At 47.1% G+C, this 26,625-nt stretch overlaps 2 protein-coding genes across 3 annotated transcripts in view; both read right to left on the bottom strand.

Annotated features, from left to right (window-relative positions):
* The window catches only part of LOC149464480 (gastrin/cholecystokinin-like peptide), a 49,338-nt gene extending 47,537 nt beyond the window's left edge, over positions 1–1,801 (bottom strand). The window contains exon 1 of one of the 2 annotated variants that reach the window (XM_089674727.1): positions 1,709–1,801. In XM_089674727.1, the coding sequence (XP_089530853.1) occupies positions 1,709–1,790 (82 nt within the window). In that variant the 5' untranslated portion in view covers positions 1,791–1,801. The remainder of the gene's footprint in view (positions 1–1,708) is intronic. The other variant, XM_089674728.1, reaches the window with a different exon arrangement.
* A 6,697-nt stretch (positions 1,802–8,498) lies between these two features.
* EIF1 (eukaryotic translation initiation factor 1) lies at positions 8,499–16,092 on the bottom strand. The gene is made up of 4 exons (XM_089674448.1): positions 15,934–16,092; positions 14,014–14,177; positions 13,809–13,910; positions 8,499–11,056 (listed from the first exon to the last, which is right to left on the bottom strand). The coding sequence occupies exons 1-4, from the start codon at positions 15,962–15,964 to the stop codon at positions 11,012–11,014; spliced, it is 342 nt and encodes a 113-aa protein (XP_089530574.1). The 5' UTR covers positions 15,965–16,092; the 3' UTR covers positions 8,499–11,011.
* Positions 16,093–26,625: the final 10,533 nt, after the last annotated feature.

Genomic DNA, 26,625 nt, shown 5'->3' with positions numbered 1-26,625 from the left:
GGTTTAAGTTGAAGCCTTTGCTTATCTATCGCTCTGAAAACCCACGTGCATTGAGCAGAGTTAGAAAGAACACACTGCCTGTTTACTACCGAGCAAATAACAAGGCATGGATGACTCAAGCTTTATTTGAGGATTGGTTCACCCACTGCTTCATACCCTCAGTGAAGCATTATTGTCAAGAAAAGGGCATTCCTTTTAAAATTATCCTCCTGCTTGATAATGCTCCAGGCCATCCCCAGTATCTTGATGACCGAAACCCAGATGTAAAGATAGTATATCTACCTAAAAACACAACTTCAATCCTTCAGCCAATGGACCAGGGGGCCATAGCCACATTTAAAGCATACTATTTACGCACAACTTTTTCCAAAGCTGTAGCAGCAACAGAAAATGATGAAGTAACTCTCCGTGATTTCTGGAGATCTTACAACATTTTAGACTGCATAAACAACATTGAATCCGCTTGGAAGGGAGTGACAGAAAAGTGTATGCAAGGCATATGGAAAAAATGCCTAAAATGTTTTGTGAACAATGTTGCAGTTTTTGAGAAAGATGAACATGTTGATGCCATAAATAAAACAACCATGGAACTTGCTAAAGTGCTTAATTTAGAAGTTGAGGTGGAAGATATTGAGGAATTAGTGCAATACAGGGAGGGAGAGCTAACTACCGAAGATTTAATAGAGTTGGAAGCACAGCAGAACCTGGCGGAGGAGGAAGAAGAAAATGAAAACATGGAAGAAGTACCAAAGAAGTTTACTGTGAAGGGATTAGCTGGTGTGTTCTCAAAAGTGAATGCAGCTATGTTCCAACTAGAGAGTATAGATCCGAATGTTGAACGATTCACAAAGGTGGAAAGACAAAGAAGTCAAGTTTTACAGTGCTATCGTGAAATATATGAAGAAAAAAAGAAAATGACAAAGCAGACCACTCTAAGTGGATACTTTTGGAAAGTTACACCAAGCACTACCAATGCTTCAATTTCTACTCCATCGTGTCCCTTACCTGGGCGTTCAGCAGCTCCTGATAATAGCTCTGATGATGACACAGATGAAGATTTTGAAGGATTCGTTGACTAAAATGATAGCCTGAATTTATTTTGTTTGTTTTGTTTTTTTTTGTTTACTGTATTTTAAATATCCTTTTTCCTTCTTGTACACTCTACAGTACAGTACTGTGGTTTTTGGTGCTTTAATGTACCTACTGTACTTTGCTAACTTTATGTTCTGTAATACAACATTCCAGTACTGTGTGTAAATTACACAACCTATGCAAATTAAGATAAGTGGAAGTTTTCAGTTTGATCTTTCTTGTTATTTTACTTATTCAGAATACTGTATTGTCAAATACTATGCATATATTGTACTACTGTATACAGTACATGCAGTTCCTCACTTAACGACCAATTCGCTTAACGACCAAGTCGTTGAAACGGAACTCGGTCGTTAAGCGAGGAGTACCTGTATAGTACATAAGGAACTTGTTCTATGCAACATCCATGATGGGACATCCATAACCCCATTTAAGGTATGACTTTCACTGCCTGCTGAATGCTACATGAAAGCCAAGCTGTCCAGCCAGCTACGGCCAGCTTGCCTATGCAAAGCACAGGTTCACTTTAATCCTGTCCAGATTTCCTTTGAATATTACAGTAGCAGCAAAAAAAAAAAATGTAAGGAGAGATTACAGAGGACCTGAACACACTCACCTAGTAATAGTGTCTGTTCTGGTGTTCTCTCCCATCCCAGCCAACACCCGATGCCTCTAAGCTGACCTCCAAGCAGGGCCATGGTACACCGCATGACACTAATCACACCAGATTAAAGTAAACCTTCCTAATCAACACTGAGCTGCATCTGGTGCTCTCTACCACCAGGCACAATGTTGAGGTTCAATAGGTGCTTCCGAAAATTACTTTTTTTTTTTTTCTTTTAAACTTCCTGAAACAGAAAATGAAGAATACTTACCTCTCCAGCTAGTGGTAATTTGGGTGTTCACTGTATTTAACCACTTGCCCTCCAGAGGATTTACCCCCCTTCCTGACCAGGCTATTTTTTGTGATATGGCGCTGCGTTACTTTAACTGACAATTGCGCGGTCATGCAACACTGCACCCAAATGAAATTTACGGCCTTGTTTTTTTAGCACAAATGGAACTTTCTTTTGGTGCTATTTGATCACCTGTGTGGTTTTTTTGCGCTATAAAAAAAAGTCCAGCAATTTTAAAAAAACCCTATATTTTTGACTTTTTGCTATTAAACATGTCCAGTAAAAAAAATGTTAAAAATAAAATTTCGTCATAAATTTAGGTCAAAATGTATTCTGCTACATGCCTTTGCTAAAAAAAACATCCCAATACGTGTAAATTAATTGGTTTACGTGAAAGTTATAGCATCTACAAATGGTGATATATATATATATACTGGAATTTAAAATTTTTTTTTACTAGTACTGGAGGTGATCATCGACTTATAGCAGGACTGCAGTGGGCATTATGACACTGGGGGGAACTGACTTGGTGTCACTGACATCTATACAGTGATCAGTGCTAATAAAAAGCACTGACACTGTACTAATGGCACTGGGCAGGAAGTGGTTAACATGAGGGGCGATCAAAGGGTTAACTATGTGCTGTATGTGGGTTGTGTGTGTGTTTCACTGTGAGCACACTGCTTTGTATGGCTGTGCTATGCAGAGCCATAAAAAGCAGTGTGCACGAGCTGACGGGAGAGATCTGTTTTGTTTACATACAGGTCTTTCCCCATCTGAAATCCTTGGAGATCACCGGGTGCCAGCAGGGAATCATCAGCCGGGACCCGGTCATTGACAGCCGAGGGCACGAATGGCGGCACGCACGCACGCGCCCACTACCTGGAACTGCAAAATTACGTATATATACACGCGATTTTGCACATCCCGTGCCGCTCTGTAGTAGTATTTCTGCTATAGGGTGGTAGAGAAATGGTTAAGAATTTGCTGTATCTGGTGTAGGTGACAGATTGACGTTCCTATTGGAAACAGGTACATGAGTTTGGGAAAAGCACCACGGAGGCGCCCCGAGTGTCCATCCTCAGAGCAGCTCTGCTCCCTTCCCACCTGTGAAAGCATAGTGGCCAAGGAGTTTTGTAGCGTGGTGGGCGGAGCCATATTTGGATTCAGAGGCCCTAGTTCACAGGTGCCAAAAACAAGGCACGCAGGCCGAATCCAGCCCTCCAGGTCATGTGGCCCTTGTACCTCTCCTGCAGGTAACCCCTTGTCTTCGCCCCCACCTTGTCTCAGCAGGCAGCAGCAGAGAGAATAGAACTCCTCTGCCAAATCCTGCATCTCTCAATTCAGCTACAGCACCCCCTCATCTCTGCCTTCCCTGGTCTCAGCATTCAGCAGACTCTGGTAACTGACTCAACTCCTCCTCCAGACCCTGCACTTTCTGCTTTCCAGCTCTTCCCCAAAGGGGGTGTATGGTGAGGTTAGGGAGGGTGTGGGATTCTTGACATCTGATGTAATGGGGGGTGGGGTGCTCTGGACATCTAGTCTTACAGATGCAACCGGCCCTTTGAGGCTTTGAGGGCAACCATAATGCTGATACAGCCCACGATGAAATGGAGTTTGACACCCCTGTCCTAGTTCCACATCAGGTCTGCTCCCCTTGTGACTGACAGCAGGCAGTAGGCGTATTCCACGGCCAAAAGACAGCCTACTACTGGTTTTAGAATCCCCCCCACTGCCTGCTATTAATCAGAAGAAGAGAGTGAACCTGATGGAGAACTGGTGTCTTCAGCGTCCCCATCAGGCTCCGCCCACTGTCTGCATTGCTAGGGAACCGACAACGTTCTTAACCACTTGTCCGCCAGAGGATTTACCCCCCTTCCTGACCATTTTTCGCGATACGGCGCTGCGTTACTTTAGCTGACAATTGCGCGGTCATGTAATGCTGCACCCAAATGAAATGTCCTAATTTTTCCCACAAATATAGCTTTCATTCGGTGATATTTGATCGCCTGTGCGGTTTTTAATTTTTTGCGCTTTAAGCAAAAAAAGACCAACAATTTTGAGGAAAAAAACTATATTTTTTACTTTTTGCTATAAACCATATCCAGTAAAAAAAAAATAAAATTTCATCATAAGTTTAGGCCAAAATGTACTCTGCGACATGTCTTTGTTAAAAAAAAAATCCCAATACGTGAAAATTATAGCGTCTACAAATGGCGGTATATATACTGGGATTTTTTATTTCTTTATACTAGTAATGGCGGTGATCAGCGACTTATAGTGGGACTGCAGCGGGCATTCTGACACTGGGGGGGAACTGTCACTGAGTAACACCAATACGGTGATCAGTGCTAATAAAAAGCACTGACACTGTACTAATGACACTGGGCAGGAAGGGGTTAACATTTGGGGTGATCAAAGGGTTAAATGTGTGCTGTGCTTTAGGCTAGGTTCACATCTGTGTGGGTGGTGCCGCTGCGGATCCGCACAAAAATCTGTGCAGCTGCACCACCTGCACAGAAGAATAGGGACCCGCGGGCGGGTGCCATTAATTCTAATGGCACACCATCCACACTGGAAAATCACAACCGCACTGGGAACCGAGGTTCCCGTGTGGATTGAGGTTTCCAGAGAAGTGCAGGGACTTCTTCCCTGCGTGTCCCGGGATGGAAGAACACGCAGAAACCCAGTGGACTTTTCACCCAATCAATGTATATGCTTTGCCTGCATCATAAGCCCTATAAATGATACTGTTAGTTCCTCAATAAAACAGAATTTTAGGAAGTTGGCAAACTGCGAAGTGTCAGTGTCTTACTTCCACGTGCACGTATTCTCATATTAATTTGGCTCGCTGGTAGATCATGGTAAATGGTCTGTAAGTGACCGAGTCCAAAACATTTTGGCGCCCAACGTGGGGCCCGGGTTCTGAACACTGGACCAGCCGACAGAGAGTGGATGAGGGGGACCGTGGAGCATTCCAGACGCGGAGACTGATCACCTCCAAAACGGTAAGTGAATTTGTATGTCTAATAATTCCTTACCTGTGTAGTCTGGAATTGCCCAGCGGGACTACTCACCCGTCTGGCTGTCCGTTGATCAGCAAAGGACAGGTATACTTGTTGAGTGTTTGCAAACATTTTTTTTTAAATGGTAGAAGTACCTCCTCTGTGCAGTAGATTTGGACAGACCTGCCCCGAACCTTATCTTCAGGCATCCCCACACCATCGGCTCTTCTGCGCACACCCATAGAAAGCCACTTGCTATGGTGGCACACCTGCAGGCTCACTCCCAAGCCAGGCTGTGTGCATCCATTGCCAGGGCCCCACCCCTCACAGAACTTTATTGAAACAGAAGAAGAGCCATACACATAGGGATGCCAATGCTGCCGTCATCCACTCACAGATCCCCTGCTGATCTGAGCAGAGCTGGCAAATACATGTTTCCATTCAGTTTCCGTAGAGCTAACATGGACAGAGCCCATTCTGCTTCACAGGCATCTCGGAATAAACGGATTCTGCTGTGTTTACACCTGACTACACCCCAATCCACCTAAAACTGAAGCCTGATCCCCTTCCTTTAGTGGACTGGACCCAGAGGTAGGCAGGGTGTAAGCAGACTGGTCCATTTAGGGCCCATGTCACACAGATGATCTGATCAGGTCTGCTTGTCAATTTATTTCAAGCGGACCTGACCAGAAGGTCCATGCATCCCTATGGACAGATGGGTGTACATCTGTCCATAGGGATGCATGGACCTGCTGGTCAGGTCCACTTGAAATAAATTGACAAGCAGACCTGATCAGATCATCTGTGTGAAATGTTCCCTAAATTTTACCTTGTTACATTACCCTGACAAAGAAAAGGCTTGCGGAAGAAGTAATTCATTACATTTTCTTCCAGATAAATGCTGTAGTACCAAATCCAATGTGTATAGCTAGGCTGAAGTACCTCAAAATGCAACATGAAATTGGGTGACACAAGGCAGTAAACATGCTGAGCATTTTCAGTTCTAATTTACCCAAAAGTCTGACAAACCCCCACCTCAACACTGGATAAGTGGAAGGAGTATACACCTATTAAAAACGGGGGCTTCAACCTCCCTAGCGGTCTGATTATGTCCATATTTCTGTGCTTAAAGCAGTACATTTTTTTACATGGAAATATGTATTTTTTTTTATTGTAGGCCTGTAATTTTTAAGAATACCTCACTGAAATCTGTCCGTACAAGTCTAGTAGACATCCCGGGTAGGATAAAATTTGAAACACAAAATCATAATATAATAATCATAAAATTATAATAATAATAAATGTAATTAATTAATATAATCAAACAAAAAACACTGAAATTTGAAATATAGCGCCAAGTTCGCAATCACTGAGCAAAGTCGCAGAATCGTTTTCAGTGTCTGATGATGAATTTCCCCCACGAATCATTATCACTCAATTCTGCAAGTGGTTCTGATTTACTATCGCTGTTCTCTAGCTGGTCTAACACCGCTTTTGACCTAAAGGGACGCTTTTTGGACGTTCTCAAGTTTCCAGGCAGAAAGAACAGTAAAAAAGAGGGCAGGGTGCCGGGCACAGCACTCGGGACAAAATGTATGTGAAATGGTTTGATCTCCTAGATTGTAAGCTCCAAGGATCAGGGCCCTCAAATCTCTCTTGTATTGTCTCCCTGCACATTGTAAAGCGCTGAGAAAACTGTTGGTGCTATATAAATCCTGTATAATAATAATACAGTAATGTAGTACTAACAGATTACAATGTATTGTGTGTATGTCACACTTTTACTTTTTTGAATCTCCTGCCGGTTCCGCCCCCCGTACGTCCCGACGCTCGCAGGGAACGGAACCCGGAAGACAGATGCCGGCATCGGCCGGAGATCGCAGAAGCACTACAGTGTAATCCTGAGTGTGGTTCGGGGTTACCGCTTTTGGTACTGCAAATTAACCCCGAGCCACACTCAGGCTTAGCGCCAGGTTAATGTATGTGACAAAGCCATTGTGTACATCAAACATGCGATTTATAACAAAGGTTCATTAGGCGGGCACCTGGGCCATGTGTCAGTGACCCAGTAATCAGTGACACATCCTAGGAGAGAATAGCATGCTCCCACGTACACTGAAGGGGGGCACTTCCAGACTGAGCAGCTTTCAAGGGAACATATCTCTTTGCCCAGAAGGGGAAAAATGTCTACTATACACAATGATCATCAACATTAAGTCACCGGTGCAATTTAAAAACCATGCAATTTATGTGCAATTTCAATGAAGACTTTGCTACTTGTGAAGATTTCTTGCAATGTGCAGTGCAATTTCCATTATGTTCTATGTATATGAAATTGCAGCAAAACTGCAGAAAAAGTAATGCAAGAACTTTAGAAATCGCACTACAGCAAATCGCCCGTTAAGACGTTGACATTCATATTTGTTAGATGAGAGTTCAATCTGCACCAGTGTGACCAGACGCTAAGTGCCCGGTCGTACCGATGCGATTTGAAATTACCCCTAAAATCTAGGGATGCACCGAAATGCTCGGCCGAAAACACCCCTTTCGGCCGTTAGCAGAAATTGGTGGAAAAAAAAAAAAAGCACCGATACAGGTGCCAATAAAACGCCCCACCCCTCAGTAGTTCTCAGCCTTACCTGAGAAACCATCGATCCCAGCACTAGACATAGAGATGAGTGAAGGAAAGATGGCCGCCACTCATCTCTATGCCCTTGGAGGACCGGAACGATGTCACTTCCTGTTCCGGCCATTTTTTTTTTGTAACGCACTAGCTCAATGCTTTTTTTGATCCAATGCTTTACATTACAGAGGAGGGATGTGGGGTCTTATTGGCCCCCTATCTCTCCATAAAGAGGACCTGTCACTAATTATTTCTATCACAAGGGATGCATGCATTTCTTGTGATAAGTGATTAAAATTATTTTTATGAAACGGCAGTGAAAAAAAAGCAAAAAAATAAAAAGGTTAAAGTGCCCCCCCGTTCTCGCACGTAATGGTGAACACGCATATGTAGGCCATGCCCACATATGTAAATAGTGTTCAAACCAAATACATGAGGAATTACCACGAACATCAAAGCAAGAGCAATAATTCTCACACTAGACCTCCTCTGTAACTTTACACTACTAACCTGTACACATTTTTAAATCATCACCCATGGAGATTTTTTTTTAAGTACCGCAGTTTCACGAGCGTGCACAATTTTACAGCTTGACATGTTGGGTATCTATTTACTTGCTTCTTTCATATTTTACAAAAAATTGGGGTATATATAGTTTTTTTTAATCAAAGTGCATTTCCCCCCCAAAAAAATATATTCATTTTTAAAAACTGCGCATTTTGGTTTCGTTTTTCGGCCAAGTGCATTTTGAATTTTTGGTTTCGGCACCAGAATTTTCATTTCAGTGCACTACTACTAAAATAGCATCTAACGAATGTGAATGTCAGCGTCTTAAATCGCACCGGTATGACCGGGCACTTATGATAAAAGCAATCACAGGTGTTAAATGAAAAAAAAAAAGGTTTATTTACATAAGTTTAACATAAAACAAGCTTGTTTCTTGCCACTACACAATGTTATTGCCAACAGATGTCAGCCATGGCAGACTACATTGTTGTGATACTATCCAATGGATGACTTTCAGAATGGACCAGAATAAACCAGTCCATGAACCCGGTCATCTTGCCTCCCCAACACGTATGTCATATTTGGGGGGAGTTAAACTTACCCAACTTTGTAGATGTGCCATGACACCAGAAACTGACAAACAAGTCATTGCTGAATACACCGATCAGCCATACCATTATGACCACCTAATACTGAGTAGGTCCCTTTTGCCACCAGACAGGCCTGACCTGTCAAGGCATGGACTCCACTAGACCGACCTTTGAAGGTGTGGTATCTGGCACTAAGCCATTAGTAGCATATCCTGAAAGTCACACTGCCTCATCTGGCTCACCTTCACCCATCCTGGTACCATCACTTCACCAGGTAAAAGGCGCACATGCAACTTGGACAGCCACACGATCTAAAAAATTAGATTCAGACCAGCCTGCAGTAGATTTTTGATGCCCATGTGCCCAATGTGTGAGCTTTTGGACATTGGTAAATGTGGAGACCTCGACTGATCTTAGTCTGTGCAGCCCCATTCGCAACAAACTACGATGCACCGTCTTCTGACACCTATCGGATGCAGCATTCACTTTTTCAGCAATTTGAGCTACAGCAGCACTACCAGATTGGAGCACATGGGCCAGTCTTTGCTCCCCATCAACATCTGTGAGCCTTAGCCCCCCAGGACCCTGCCGCTGGTTCACTGGTGTTCCTTCCTTGGCCCAACTTTTGGTAGGTCATGACCACTGCAGACCGAGAACATTCCAGAAGAGCTGCAGTTTTGGCTATGCGCTCACCCAATCATCTAACCATTACATATTGGCCCTCCTCAAATGCTTACATTTGCCCATTTTTCTTTCAAGACATCACTTCAGGGACATGTTCACTCCCTGCCTAATACACTAGATTGCCAAAAGTATTGGGACATCTGCCATCGCACGCACACTTTTAATGGCACCCGTCTTAGTACGTAGGGTTCAATATTGAGTTGGCCCACCCTTAGCAGTTATAACAGCTTCAACTCTTCTGGGAAGGCTGTCCACAAGATTTAGGAGGGTGTCTATGGGAATGTTTGACCATTCTTCCAGAAGAACATTTGTGAGGTCAGGCACTGATGTTGGACAAGGCCTGGCTCGTAGTCTCTGCTCTAATTCATCCCAAAGGTGTTCCATCGGGTTGAGGTCAGGACTCTGTGCAGGCCAGTCAAGTTCCTCCACCCCAAACTCGCTCATCCATGCCTTTATGGAAGTTGCTTTGTGCACTGGTATGCAGTCATGTTGGAACAGGCAGGGGCCATCCCCAAACTGTTCCCACAAAGTTGGGAGCATGAAATTGTCCAAAATGTCTTGGTATGCTGACACCTTAAGAGTTCCCTTCACTGGAACTAGGGGGCCAAGCCCAACGCCTGAAAAACAACCCCACACCATAATCCCCTCTCCACCAGACTTTACACTTGGCACAAGGCAGTCAGACAAGTACTCCTCTTGAGGCAACCGCCAAACCCAGACACGTCCATCAGATTGCCAGACAGAGAAGCACGATTGGTCACTCCAGAGAACACGTCTCCACTGCTCTAGATTCCAATGGCGGCGTGCTTTACACCACTGCATCCGACGCTTTGCGTTGCATTTGGCAACGTAAGACTTGGATGCAGTGGCTTGGCCATGGAAACCCATGCCATGAAGCTCTCTACGCACTGTTGTTTTGCTAATCTGAAGGCCACATGAAGTTAAGAGGTCTTTAGCTATTGCCCCTGCAGATAGTTGGCGACTTCTGCAGACTGTCAGCATGTGCTGACCCCGCTCTGTCATTTTACGTGGCCTACCACTTCGTGGCTGAGTTGCTGTTGTTCCCAGTTGCTTCCACTTTGTTACAATACCACTAACAGTTGAGCGTGGAATATCGAGGAGCACGGAAATTTCACGGATGGACTTATTGCACAGGTGGCTACCTATCACAGTACCACGCTTGAAGTCACTGAGCTCCTCAGAGCGACCCATTCTTTCACAAACGTTTGCAGAAGCAGTCTGCACAACTAGGTGCTCGAATTTATACACCTGTGGCCATGGAGCTGATTGGAACACCTGACTCCAATGATTTGGAGGGGTGTCCCAATACTTTTGGCAATATAGCGTACGTCCCACCCACTTTCAGGCGCCACTGTAAATGATATAATCAATTTTATTTGTCAGTGGTCATAATGCTATGGTTAATCAGTGTTTGTCACATGAAACTACAAAATAGGACCAGTCCACAATGACTAAGAGTCTAAAAAGTTGTTAAAGTCCTTTGAAGGTGGCAGATTAATCACAAGCGAGTTAAACTTGTAACAAGGGTCAGTTCTTAATAAAGCTACTCATTACAGGAATCCTTAAGGTAAAGCTGAGGTTAGGTCTTGATTATTAAAATCCATGGACTTTCAGTTGATCTTCTTTGGCCAGTCCAACCTAAAAGAAAGGGGGGAGAAAAAAGTTTAATATTTAAACATGGCCAACCACCTGGCAATACTACCCACCTCCCATAGTATATACTGAAAACTTTGCTGCCAGAGCAATTTTTTCACAAGTATCAAATCATTTTAGGGCTTAAGGATTATGTAAAACCCCGAAAACATTTTCTAAGAACAGCCATGCGAGAGAAAATTGGCAGTAGTTCCAAATATCACGATATTAGCACAATGGTTTACGGAATGCAAAAGTCTCAGTAAAAAGTACAAAAATAAGATGTTATTTTAGGGCACTTAAAGAACATTACCCGTTTCAGTAAAATAAAAGTTGGAAGTTGCGCAGAGTAAACAGACACCCAACATGTCAAGAACTGAACTAGTGTTGCCTGTGAAATAGCCACCCTATGTTTTCCCATAGGTGATGCTTTAAATGCCCCAAGAGGTCAGAGGTCAGTGTTCTATGGTGGTGATCTTTGATTGGTTGGACTGAGAGAAAGTCACTTCCACACACGTTAGAGAGTTCATTACCTGCACAGGCAGGTAAAGATTTGTTGAAGGAGAGCCATAGGATGTATTTTCTGCATGTTTTACAAATAAAGTTTTACTTTTTTTATTCAGGTCTGCCCAATCATGTGATTTATTGGCACAGCAATAAATCCTCTGGAGGGCAAGTGGTTAAGCAAGCAGAATCCAAAACATGGCATGTTGATTCTCTACTTTAACCCCTCGCCTACAGGGCACTTCTACCCCCTTCCTGCCCAGGCCAATTTCCAGCACTGTCACACTTTGAATGACAATTGCACAGTCATGCAACACTGTACCCATATGACATTTATAATTTTTGTGACAGCTTTATTTTGGTGGTATTTAATCAACTCTGGGTTTTTTTATTTTTTCTTAAACCAAAAACCACTGAAAATTTTGAAAAAAAAGTTTTAATTTTTGTTATAAAATTGTAAATAAGTGATTTTTCTCCTTCACTGATGTGCGCTAATGAGGCTGCACTGATAAGCAGCTCAAATGGGCACTGATATGAGGCATTGATGTGCACTGACACGAGGCACTGCTGGAGCTACACGGATCATCAGGGCACTGATGATCAGTGTACATGTCCCCTCTGCGGAAAGCCAATTACCGGCTCTCCTCTCGAGCTGTCAGCGTGACCACTCGAGAGAGAAATGCCGATAACCGGCATTTCCCTGTTTACGTGATCAGCTGTGATTGGACACAGCTGATCACATGACTGAGCCAACATCTTCGGCTCTTTCCGTGATCCGCTGTGTCCGAGGGTGAGAATGAGAGGACGTCATATGACGTCCTCCCAGAACGAGAGAACCGCCTTGCGTCTGTCATATTACTATATGGCGGGCGGGAGGTGGTTTAAGTGGTAGTAAGCTCTGCCTTAACTTGTACCTTCAGGTAGGCCTATGAAAAGGCTCAGGCTTACCTGTAGGTACACTGAATATCGCCTACACTTGTACTATGCAGTTGTAGCAGACAGTGATGTCACCACCTCAATTCAGAGCTCAGTACACATGATGGCACACTAAGAGTGCTGTATGACAGCCGTGACTCCCTTGCGCATGGGTTAGAAGTGACGTCATCATGGCCCAGCCATTCAAACAGGCAATAAGGACAAACCTGGAAGACTGGGTGAATATGGAAGTGCCAAAAGCACGCCACTGGAAGGCTTTGTTTTACAGGCAGTCACAAAATGCTAGTGTGTGGTGCATACTGGCACATGACATTAACCCGCAGGGGATTTTTGTTTTTAAACCAGTCTCAAATTTCAGGCCACTGATCAGCATGTTAGCCAGGCAACTAGCATTTTCAGAAAACAATGTCAGCCTTCCTATTCCAAGTTTTGGCCTGACATGGTAACAACTTTGGGGGTAGGAGAACATTAACCCACTAGCATACAGGGCACTTATACCCCCTTCCTGCCCAGGCCAATTTTCAGCGCTGTCACACTTTGAATGACAATTGCGTGGTCATGCAACACTGTACCCATATGAAATTTTTATCATTTTTTTTGAGAGAGCCTTCTTTTGGTGGTATTCAGTCACCTCTGGGTTTTATTTTTGCTAAACCAAAAACCACTGAAAATTTTGAAAAAAAGTTTAATTTGTTATAAAATTTTGTAAAATAAGCGATTTTCCTTCACTGATGGGCACTGGTAGGCAGCACGCATATGCCACTGACAGACGGCACTGATAAGTGACACTGAAAGGCAGCTCAGGTGGGCACTGATATGTGGCATTGATGTGCACTAGTAGGCATTGGCAGGTAGCACTGATGGGGCTACACATCAGGGCACACTGATGATCAGTGTACATGTCCCCTCCAAGGGATGCCGATTCCCGGCTCTCCTCTGTCAGCGCGACAGCTCGTGAGGAGAGAAATGCAGATAACCGGCATTTCCCTATTAACATGCGATCAGCTGTGATTGGACACAGCTGATCACATGACCGAGTCGACATCTTCCGTTGATCTGCTGTGCCTGAGAGACACAGCGTACCACCGATCACCGTGCTGCGCACTCCCAGAGCCGCACTTGAGCGGTTGGAATGGGAGAACGTCATATGATCAAACGTTAGCATTGCTCCGCCTAATCAGGAAGCAGCAAAAGCCAACAGATACTCAGAACTTAGACTTCATTTGTAGGTCACAAGCCATTATACAAGGGGGGAGGCTTATGCCCCCCCCACTATACTGCAGAGATCCCCTAATGAACAGCAAGGAATGAGTCTTACCTCCATAAGGAACTGGCAAGCATTCTTGCGCTGGTCACCTTGAAGCTGGATCACCTCTCCGTATTCTGGGTGTTCAACAACGGTACCATTGCAAGCAAATTTCTATAAAAGGAAAAAAATAAAAGATAAAAAAAAGGAACTGAAGCTCGGACCCGCCACTGGCAGCGATGTGCTAGAAATACAGAGTGACCGTGAGAACACCGACCTTCTTAAAAGCTTTGACTAGTTTCTTCTTGTCGTAGTCATCCGCAATGCCTTGCACAGTTGTCAGAGTCTTCCGGCCGTTCCTCTGCTGGATTCTTATATGGATAGAATCCTCTGTCCCAGCTGGGAGCCAGTCATCACCTTTACTTGCATCAGCAAAGGGGTCTGCAATCAGAACATGCAACATACATGAGACTCCAACAGTAAACGCCAGAGCCGGGGGGGGGGGGCACAGTCGAGCCCCCAGAGCCGGGGGGGGGGGGGGCCACAGTCGAGCCCCCAGAGCCGGGGGGGGGGGGGGGGGCCACAGTCGAGCCCCCAGAGCCAGGGGGGGGGGGGGGGGCCACAGTCGAGCCCCCAGAGCCAGGGGGGGGGGGCACAGTCGAGCCCCCAGAGCCAGGGGGGGGGGGGCACAGTCGAGCCCCCAGAGCCAGGGGGGGGGCACAGTCGAGCCCCCAGAGCCAGGGGGGGGGGCACAGTCGAGCCCCCAGAGCCAGGGGGGGGGGCACAGTCGAGCCCCCAGAGCCAGGGGGGGGCACAGTCGAGCCCCCAGAGCCAGGGGGGGGCACAGTCGAGCCCCCAGAGCCGGGGGGGGGCACAGTCGAGCCCCCAGAGCCGGGGGGGGGCACAGTCGAGCCCCCAGAGCCGGGGGGGGGGCACAGTCGAGCCCCCAGAGCCGGGGGGGGGGCACAGTCGAGCCCCCAGAGCCAGGGGGGGGGGGCACAGTCGAGCCCCCAGAGCCGGGGGGGGGGCACAGTCGAGCCCCCAGAGCCGGGGGGGGGGGCACAGTCGAGCCCCCAGAGCCGGGGGGGGGGGGCACAGTCGAGCCCCCAGAGCCAGGGGGGGGGGGCACAGTCGAGCCCCCAGAGCCAGGGGGGGGGGGGGCACAGTCGAGCCCCCAGAGCCAGGGGGGGGGGGCACAGTCGAGCCCCCAGAGCCAGGGGGGGGGGGGGGCACAGTCGAGCCCCCAGAGCCAGGGGGGGGGGGCACAGTCGAGCCCCCAGAGCCAGGGGGGGGGGGGCACAGTCGAGCCCCCAGAGCCAGGGGGGGGGGCACAGTCGAGCCCCCAGAGCCAGGGGGGGGGGGGCACAGTCGAGCCCCCAGAGCCAGGGGGGGGGGGCACAGTCGAGCCCCCAGAGCCGGGGGGGGGGCACAGTCGAGCCCCCAGAGCCGGGGGGGGGGGCACAGTCGAGCCCCCAGAGCCGGGGGGGGGGGCACAGTCGAGCCCCCAGAGCCGGGGGGGGGGGCACAGTCGAGCCCCCAGAGCCGGGGGGGGGGGGCACAGTCGAGCCCCCAGAGCCGGGGGGGGGGGGGCACAGTCGAGCCCCCAGAGCCGGGGGGGGGGGGCACAGTCGAGCCCCCAGAGCCGGGGGGGGGGGCCACAGTCGAGCCCCCAGAGCCGGGGGGGGGGGCCACAGTCGAGCCCCCAGAGCCGGGGGGGGGGCACAGTCGAGCCCCCAGAGCCGGGGGGGGGGGGCACAGTCGAGCCCCCAGAGCCGGGGGGGGGGCACAGTCGAGCCCCCAGAGCCGGGGGGGGGGCACAGTCGAGCCCCCAGAGCCGGGGGGGGGCACAGTCGAGCCCCCAGAGCCCACACTTGTCAACCACCAAGAATATAGGCAGATACTAGAGGGAGGAGCAAAGAAACGACGAGCTTCCTCAAAACCACGCCCTTTACATCAGCAGGCCGGGTGAAGAAAGGAAGCCGATAGTGGGGGGGCCGCCATCTTGTACAGCCCGACCAGCGGCCATCCTGCGATAGAAGCCCAGCTTTCACTAGGGGAGCCCCGGATAATCCTGACCTACACAGGCGGCCGTGTATGAACAATGCCCCGTGTAGTCGCAGCGGAATAACACCCTCCTCTCCCCCAGTGAGAACCCCGCCACTCACCGCCCGCCCCCCTGCATTTCCCCGCCACTCACCGAAGGAGTTGAGGTTCTGGATAGCGGACATACGATAAGATGGAGATTCCTGTGTGAGAACGGCGGGGGGGCTCTGGAGATAACCGAGTGAACAGCTCCTGTAACACGTACACAAGGAAATGGCCGCCGCCGCTGCTTTTATACCTTCTGCTGGTTTCGGTTACGTCAACACGTGGGGGGTGGGGCAGACGTACGCGGTCCCGCCCTTTTCGGGATGGGGATGAAGATGCGTTTGAGAGAGGGCTCCTGTGTCCGCCATCTTAGGTGTGGGCGCCTTATACTAGACCCTGCTTCTCGTAGTGCGGTATGTGCTGTGAGCGGCTTACTAAACGTCAGGAACGTTTACCTCAGAGCACGTAGAATGGCCGCCTTATTACAGAGGCCCTCATACTTCCCCATCGAGGCTTCCGAGCTCACCTCAGCGACCAACTTCCTTCGCAGCGACCCCCACCACACCTCACACACCCCTCCCTCCATCACAGCCGCTGCTGGCCAGTCTGATGAGAACCCTGGTGTGAGGAGGAGGTCTGAGGGGCTCAAAAGGGGAGACTCTGATGTAAGGGGGGACTTTGAAGAGGACCCTGATGTAAGGGGGGACTTTGATGAGGACTCTGATGTAAGGGGGTACTCTCTTGGGGATCCTGATGTAAGGGGGACTTTATTGGGGACCCTGATGTAAGGGGAGGGGGACTTTGGGGACCCTAATGTAAGGGGGGAGTTTGCTGGGTACCCTAAAGTAAGGGGGGACTCTCTTGGGGACCCTGATGTAAGGGGGACTTTGATGGGGACCCTGATGTAAGGGGGACTTTATTGGGGACCCTGATGTAAGGGGACTTTATTGGGGACCCTGATGTAAAGGGGGACTTTGATGGGGACCCTGATGTAAGGGGGGACTTTGACATGGAACCTGATGTAAGGGGGGACTTTGACATGGAACCTGATGTAAGGGGGGGGCTTTGACGGGGATCCTGATGTAAGGGGGGACTTTGACGGGGATCCTGATGTAAGGGGGACTTTGACGGGGATCCTGATGTAAGGGGGACTTTGACGGGGACCCTGATGTAAGGGGGGACTTTGACGGGGACCCTGATGTAAGGGGGGACTTTGTCGGGGATCCTGATGTAAGGGGGACTTTGACGGGGACCCTGATGTAAGGGGGGACATTGATGGGGACCCCGATGTAAGGGTTGCTCATTTATTTATAAAACACGTTTCCTCCCCCAGACACTTGATAATTAATGATGTTGCACTCCTGATGATGATCCTCATACTGTAAAGTGGAGACCCCGGGTATAGACCATTCCATCATCATACGTGACTTCAGATCTATAGCTAGTCTGTAGATCTGTGACATGTAAACTGACACATGAAGAAGAAATCACTCCTATAAAAAGTGTTTATCCTTCCCATCCTTGGCTCTGTTTGTCATGTATGCCCTTATCTAAAATGGCTGCTGCCCTGTCCTTGTAAGAGGGTGGGGAGTGGCCAGTGCTAGGAGGAGTTTGCCTTGTAATTCATCCCAAAGCAGTGATGTCATGTATATGTCTCCAGGCATGAGACTTCCGAGAAAACTGTTTACTGTTACCTAGTAGGTTCCCCCTCGGTTTCACGTCACTTGGACGGATCACCTGTCGGGTTACACAAGCACTGGCCCTCCAACATTTCATGTTTACTTCCGTTGTTACCAAATAGACTGAAGAACATTCAAGTCGCAAACTGTAACGTATTCGTTTAATTACCCACTTGTCCTCCAGAGGATTTACCCCCCCCCCCCCACCTCCTGACCAGGCGCTACTTTGACTTTTACATCCTTTTTTCGTACAAATAGAGCTTTCCTTTGGTGGTATTTGATCGCCTGTTCATTTTTTATTTTTTGCGCTATAAACAAAAAAAGACCAACAATTTTGAAAAAAACTATATATTTAAGTGTTGTTGCATGGCAGACCACTTCCTGTTATCTCACATATATATTCTTGTTATTATAGCCACATTTACCACCCTAACTCCTCCCACAGTTTTTACACTACATAGACAGTAATATACCGAAACGTGCGGATTGTTCCCGATTGGTGTGCTATTACTTTGTGGAACGTTTTGCCGAATGGTTCACGAAATATCGGCGTTTTTGTGGTGACATTGGTCGCATAGGAATGAATGGCGGATTGTTCAAAACTAGAGTGGGAGCTGACAAAAGCTAGAGTGTGAGATGAAAAATCAGGACATGATTTCTAAACTGCCATCACTCCCTCATTTTCAAGGCCACCTACACAAATCTTGTATCAAAACATTCAGCTAATCCCGCTGCCACTAAAAATGTCCACGGCTAAGCCATAGTCCTGATAGTTTTCACAATATGACCATTTGTTTGCAACTCACGCCGCCCATTGACATTCATTGAAACTCCACTCTAGCCTCCTCAAATTTGAAGGGCAATTTCTAAACTGCAACTTTGCCTTCATTTATAATATTTCAGAGACATACTATGCATTGAAATGTAGGTCTGGGTCTTGTGATTCTCACAATTTATAAAGCTTTTCGGTGTAGGATTTATAATTTTTAAACTACAACTGTTTAAAAATGGGAACCGCCAGTGAAGTGAGCAAGTTGGAGCAGTTTGTTTTTACCTCTTTTCTGCCCTTGCTGTAGAGTGAGTTGCCATAGGAACCCAGGTGTGTGAGCATGCAGCAGAGTGACAAGCCACTCCACCCAGTTACTCCGCCCACTCCAGTTGTAGACTACTGGTGGAGGCAAGAACACTTCACACAATTTCCCCAGAAATTGTAGCTTTTCTAGTTTTTTAATTTTTGCTGATAACTGCTTCCAGAAATCCTGCTACAGGGCGGCACAAGTGCGAAAAATCATATATATATATATATATATATATATATGTGATTTTGCATTTCCAGGTAGAGGGCGCACGCACGTCTTACCTGCGCTGCCATTTGCGGCCGTGGCTGTCAATCACCGGGTCCCAGCCGGTGATTACTTGCCCGCACCTCGTGATTACCGAGGATCTCCGACGGGGAGGAGAACTGTTTTGTTTACTAACAATTCTCCCTGTCATCTCAGGTTCACTGCTTTGGATGGCTGTGCACAGCCCAGCCATCCAAAATAGTGTGCTTACAGTGAAGCACACAAGACACCACCCCCTAGTAAAACACTCAGCACACAGTTAACCCTTTGATCGCTCCTCATGTTAAGCCCTTCCTGCCCAGTGCCATTTGTACAGTGTCAGTGCTTTTTTTTTTTTTAGCACTGATCATTGTATTGGTGTCACTGGGGATGTCAGTGACACCAAGTCAGTTCACCCCAGTGAACATTGGTAGGTGTACTGTAATACTGAGAGACAGAATAGCAACAAAAAATTCAAAAGAAATTCATGTCTAACAAATGATGCACTGATCTGCATGTTCATGAGGGAAATAAGTATCTGGTCCCCTATCATTCAGCAGGATTTCTGGCTACCAGGTGTCTTTCATACAGGTAACAAGCTGAGATTAGAAGCAGTCTCTTAAAAGGAGTGCTGCGAATCTCATTGTGTTACCTTTATAAAGACACCTGTCCACAGGAGCAATCAAACAATCAGATTCCAAACTCTGCACCATGGCAAAGACCAAAGAGCTGTCCAAGGATGTCAGGGACAAGATTGTAGACCTACACAAGGCTGGTCTGGGCTACCAAACTATCTCCAAGCAGCTTGGTGAGAAGGTGACAAGGTGTCATTAACATTCCCAGTGACACCAATACAGTGATCAGTGCTAATAAAAAGCACTGACACTGTACTAATGGCACTGGGCAGGAAGGGGTTAACATCTGGGGCAATCAAAGGGTTAACTGTGTGCTGCTTGCTATGTGCGTGTGCTTCATTTTAAGGACACTGCTTTGCATGGCTCTGATGTGCAAAGCCATGCCTAGCAGTGTGCAGGAGCTGACGGGAGATATATATATTGTTTACTTACAGTTCTCTCGTCGAGTAATCACCGGCTGGGACCCGGTGATTTACAGCTGAGGCCGCGAATAGTGGCGCGGGTAGGGAGCATGCGTGTCTCGTGCGCGCCCCCTACCCGAAAATGCAAAATCACATATATATATATATGTGATTTTGCGCATCCGTGCCTGCCCTATAGCAGTATATCTGCTATAGGGCAGCGGGAAAGTGGTTAAAGTCGAAGTAAAGCTGGCCATACACTAATAGAACTGCTGCAGGGCTGTGCAAAATCACGTAAATATATGTGATTTGCATTTCCAGCTAGGGGGCGTGCACGCAGCCCTACCCGCCCCGGCATTAGCGGCTAGGGATGTCAATTGCCAGGTCCTGGCCAGAGATTCCCCGCTAGCACCCGGCGATCATCAGGCAAAGCTGACGGGAGAGACCTCTGTTTGCAAACAACACAGGTCTCTCTCCTGCCACCAAGGACATGCTGCTTTGTATTTCTCTGCACAGCAGAGAGATACAAAACAGCATGTCTTCCTAGTACAGCACAGCACATCATGTAAAACATCACACAGTTAACCCTTTGATCGCCCCAGATGTTAACCCCTTCCTGCGCAGTGTCATTAGTACAGTGCTTTTTATTACCACTGATCACTGTATTAGTGTCATTGGGATGTCAGTGGCAGTTAGTCAGTTCCCCCCCCCCCCAGTATCAGAATGCCCGCCGCAGTCCCGCTATAAGTCACTGATCGCCGCCGTTACTAGTATAAATAAAAATTCCAGTATGTATACCGCCATTTGTGGACGCTATAACTTTCACGTAAACCAGTTGATTTGCACGTGTTGGGATTTTTTTTTATCTAGCAAAGGCATGTAGCAGAATACACATTGGCCTAAATTTATGAAGAAATTATTATATTTCTCACCTCAACACCCCAAAATTTTGGTCCTGCTGCATTTTTTTCAGCTTATTGCAAGGCACATTAAAAAAAGTTGGAATATGATAACCTCCAACGCTGGTGTCAGTGGATCCAATAATAACCCCCAGCATCAGTGTCAATAGATGCAATAATAACCCCCAGCAACAGTGTCAATGAATGCAGTAATAACCTCTAGCATCAGTGTCAATGAATGCAGTAATAACCTCTAGCATCAGTGTCAATGGATGCAATATTAACCCCAGCATTGGTGTCAGTGAACACAATAATAACCCTTAGTATCAATGTCAATGCATGCAGTAATAACCCCCCTGCATTGGTGTCCGTGGACGCAATTATAACCACCAGAAATGATATCAGTGGACGCAATAATAACCCGCAGCAGTGGTGTCAGTGGATCCAATAATAACCCCCAGCATCAGTGTCAATAGATGCAGTAATAACCCCCATCAACAGTGTCAATGAATGCAGTAATAACCCCCATCAGCAGTGTCAATGAATGCAGTAATAACCCCCAGCATCAGTGTCAATGGATACAGTAATAACCCCAGCGTTGGTGTCAATGGATGTAGTAATAACCCCCAGCAGCAGTGTCAATGGATGCAGTAATAACCCCCAGCATTGATTTCAATGGATGTAGTAATAACCCCCAGCATTGATGTCAATGGATGTAGTAATAACCCCCAGCATCAGTGTCAATGGATGCAGTAATAACCCCAGCATTGGTGTCAATGGATGCAATATTAACCCCCAGCATTGGTGTCAGTAGATGCAACAATATCCCCCAGCATTGGTGTCAGTAGATGCAACAATATCCCCCAGCATTGGTGTCAGTTAACACAATAATAACCCTTAGTATCAATGTCAATGCATGCAGTAATAACCCCCCTGCATTGGTGTCAGTGGACGCAATAATAACCACCAGAAATGATATCAGTGGACGCAATAATAACCCCCAGGATTGGTGTCAGTGGGCACATTAATAACACACAGCATTGGTGTTAGTGGACACAGTAATAACCCCCAGCATTGGTGTCAGTGGAAAGAATAATAAGCCCCAGCATTGGTGTCAGTGGAAAGAATAATAAGCCCCAGCATTGGTGTCAGTGAAAGAATAATAAGCCCCAGCATTGGTGTCAGTGAAAGAATAATAAGCCCCAGCATTGGTGTCAGTGAAAGAATAATAAGCCCCAGCATTGGTGTCAGTGAAAGAATAATAAGCCCCAGCATTGGTGTCAGTGAAAGAATAATAAGCCCCAGCATTGGTGTCAGTGGCCACAATAATAAGCCCCAGCATTGGTGTCAGTGGCCACAATAATAAGCCCCAGCATTGGTGTCAGTGGAAGCAGTGTCACTGGTGGGCACCAGGAGTAAATAATGGCTAGTGAGGAGAAATGACACTGCCTCTTAAACCTAAAAGGTAAAACTTTTAGTTTTGGATGGAGTGGTGAAAGGTTAGAACCCCTGTCAGGTTTTTGGCGCTGTCTGTGTCCCTGTTGGGGATATTAACTCCTGGTGATCATTGTCACTGAGACCAAAAATGATGGGAAAGCCAAAATTTGAGTTGTCACCAGAACAAGAGGTTAGGGCAAATCTCCGGATGGGGACACCTGTTCCTGTGACAGCTGCCCAAGAAGGGGATTCCCCTAACATTGGGGAGATTTCCTGTTGCATCTTCGGGACAGTAAATGATGGGAAATCTCCCAAGTGGGACACAGTGAAACACTTTTAACCCTTTCTTACACAATCCAAAATGTTTGGAGTGTACATGCATGTTACCTCATAAATATATAAAGTAGCTTTCACCTTTATTGGGATTGTGTATAAAATGCTCTGTTGGGTTTATTTATTAAAGCTGGAGAGTGCAAAATCAGGAGCACTTCTGCAGAGAAACCAATCAGCTTCCAGGTTTTATTGCCAAAGCTTAATTGAACAAGCTGAGGTTAGAAGCTGATTGGTTTCTCTGCAGAAGTGAGCCGGATTTTGCACTCTAGGTTTAGTATATAAACATCCATGTGAGTTAATACACACTGACCCTTTTTTTTCTGGAAGATAGAGACAGAAGACATGGAAGATATATCTTAAAACATCAAAAGTCACATAAAAAGCTTTTTAGGGGAGTTTATATCAAATATTTATACATTCACTAAATTAACTATTTCACCTGCAGTGAATGTTTGCAGTACGTCACATTCACTGCTTTCTAAATATAACTATAAGTAGTTCTTGTAGGGTATTCATTAATCACTGTTATTAGCAGACAGCATTTTTTTATTGCCTTCTTAGTAACTTTGTAAAGCTTCTAGAACATGTGACCTGTGACCTGTACATAGTTTATGTACGACTCAGGAACAACGCTTGGAGGACACATGACATATGCACGTTATTTATGACTCAGAAACTAATGAATCAATTTGACAGCTGTGTTTTTTTTAAAATGAATATATATTAAATATTATATATTTGCAAATTATATTTTATGTTTGCAGCTTTGTGTTGGAGCAATTTTCCTCTGGATCATATAATTCATGTTCTTCTAAAAAAAACAAAAAAAATTCTCAAATATCCATAATTGAGTAATATTTGTAATATTTAATAATATTCATATATGTGTGTATATATATATATATATATATATATATATATTTTAGAGGGGGAAAACAAAAAAAAAATTCTGAACCAATGGACCTCAGACACAGTACAGGAGATGACCAGAGATTGCAGACATAGTACAGGAGATGACCAGAGATTGCAGACATAGTACAGGAGATGACCAGAGATTGCAGACATAGTACAGGAGATGACCAGAGACTACAGACATAGTACAGGAGATGACCGGAGATTGCAGACATAGTACAGGAGATGACCGGAGTTTGCAGACATAGTACAGGAGATGACCGGAGACTACGGACACAGTACAGGAGATGACCAGAGAATGCAGACAAAGTACAGGAGATGACCAGAGACTGCGGACATAGTACAGGAGATGACCAGAGACTGCGGACACAGTACAGGGATGACCAGAGACTGCGGACACAGTACAGGAGATGACCAGAGACTGCGGACACAGTACAGGAGATGACCAGAGACTGCTGACATAGTACAGGAGCTGACCAGAGACTGCGGACACAGTACAGGAGATGACCAGAGACTGCGGACACAGTACAGGAGATGCCCAGAGACTGCGGACACAGTACAGGAGATGACCAGAGACTGCGGACACAGTACAGGAGATGCCCAGAGACTGCGGACACAGTACAGGAGATGACCAGAGACTGCGGACACAGTACAGGAGATGACCAGAGACTGCGGGCACAGTACAGGGATGACCAGAGACTGCGGACACAGTACAGGAGATGACCAGAGACTGCGAACACAGTACAGGAGATGACCAGAGACTGCGAACACAGTACAGGAGATGACCAGAGACTGCGGACACAGTACAGGAGATGCCCAGAGACTGCGGACACAGTACAGGAGATGCCCAGAGACTGCGGACACAGTACAGGAGATGCCCAGAGACTGCGGACACAGTACAGGAGATGACCAGAGACTGCGGGCACAGTACAGGGATGACCAGAGACTGCGGACACAGTACAGGAGATGACCAGAGACTGCGAACACAGTACAGGAGATGACCAGAGACTGCGAACACAGTACAGGAGATGACCAGAGACTGCGGACACAGTACAGGAGATGCCCAGAGACTGCGGACACAGTACAGGAGATGACCAGAGACTGCGGACACAGTACAGGAGATGACCAGAGACTGCGGACATAGTACAGGAGATGACCAGAGACTGCGGACACAGTACAGGAGATGCCCAGAGACTGCGGACACAGTACAGGAGATGACCAGAGACTGCGGACACAGTACAGGAGATGACCAGAGACTGCGGACACAGTGCAGGAGATGACCAGAGACTGCGGACACAGTACAGGAGATGACCAGAGACTGCGGACACAGTACAGGGATGACCAGAGACTGCGGACACAGTACAGGAGATGACCAGAGACTGCGGACACAGTACAGGGATGACCAGAGACTGCGAACACAGTACAGGAGATGACCAGAGACTGCGAACACAGTACAGGAGATGACCAGAGACTGCGAACACGGTACAGGAGATGACCAGAGACTGCGAACACAGTACAGGAGATGACCAGAGACTGCGGACACAGTACAGGAGATGACCAGAGACTGCGAACACAGTACAGGAGATGACCAGAGACTGCGAACACAGTACAGGAGATGACCAGAGACTGCGGACACAGTACAGGAGATGACCAGAGACTGCGAACACAGTACAGGAGATGAGCAGAGACTGCGGACACAGTACAGGAGATGACCAGAGACTGCGGACACAGTACAGGAGATGACCAGAGACTGCGGACACAGTACAGGAGATGCCCAGAGACTGCGGACACAGTACAGGAGATGCCCAGAGACTGCGGACACAGTACAGGAGATGACCAGAGACTGCGGACACAGTACAGGAGATGCCCAGAGACTGCGGACACAGTACAGGAGATGACCAGAGACTGCGGACACAGTACAGGAGATGACCAGAGACTGCGGACACAGTACAGGGGATGACCAGAGACTGCGGACACAGTACAGGAGATGACCAGAGACTGCGGACACAGTACAGGAGATGACCAGAGACTACGGACACAGTACAGGAGATGACCAGAGACTGCGGACACAGTACAGGAGATGACCAGAGACTGCGGACAGTACAGGAGATGACCAGAGACTTCGGCCTGGCTCACAGTCTCCGCTCTAATTCATCCCAAAGGTGTTCTATGGGGTTGAGGTCAGGACTCTGTGCAGGCCAGTCAAGTTCCTCCACCCCAAACTGACTCCTCCATGTCTTTATGGACCTTGCTTTGTGCACTGGTGTGCAGTCATGTTGGAACAGGAAGGGGTCATCCCCAAACTCTTCCCACAAAGTTGGGAGCATGAAATTGTCCAAAATGTCTTGGTATGCTGACGCCTTAAGAGTTCCCTTCACTGGAACTAGGGGGCCAAGCCCAACCCCTGAAAAACAACCCCACACCATAATCCCCCTCCACCAAACGTTACACCTGGCACAATGCAGTCAGGCAAGTGTTGGTCACTCCAGAGAACACGTCTCCACTGCTCTAGAGTCCAGTGGTGGCGTGCTTTACACCACTTCATCTGGCACTTTGCATTGCGCTTGGTGATGTAAGGCTGACCCCCTGACAACAGGTCCTGCTCTGTCATGTGACGTGGCCTACCACTTGGTGGCTGAGTTGCTGTTGTTCCCAGTTGCTTCCACTTTGTTATAATCACACTAACAGCTGACCGTGGAATATTTAGTAGCCAGGAAATGTCACGGATGGACTCATTGTACAGGTGACAACCTATCACGGGACCACGCTTGGTGTCACTGAGCTCCTCAGAGCGACCCATTCTTTCATAAATGTTTGTAGAAGCAGTCTGCATGCCTAGGTGATGATTTTATACACCTGTGGCCATGGAGGGGATTGGAACACCTGAATCACATGACTTGGAGGGCGGGCCCAATACGTTTGGCAGTATAGTGTATTTATTACTATAGAATACATTAATATATTATATAAAATATTGATAACTTTAATAACATTCATTTATATATTACAGGTATTTGTGCACCAATGTACATATTGAACATTCAAATTAGTCCCTGCCCTTAAAGAGCTTACAATCTAAGGTCCAAATGCCTGAAGAAAACCCATGCAGGCACAGGGAGAACATGCAAACTCCATGCAGATAGTGTCCTCATTGCAATATGAATATAATGCATGCTTGACTTA

This window comes from Staurois parvus, unplaced genomic scaffold (genome assembly GCF_062004578.1).
Source record: "Staurois parvus isolate SC_StPar_1 unplaced genomic scaffold, SC_StPar_1.0 ptg000151l, whole genome shotgun sequence".
Classification (NCBI taxonomy): Eukaryota; Metazoa; Chordata; class Amphibia; order Anura; family Ranidae; genus Staurois; species Staurois parvus.
This window is presented reverse-complemented; position numbering and strand designations above follow the sequence as displayed.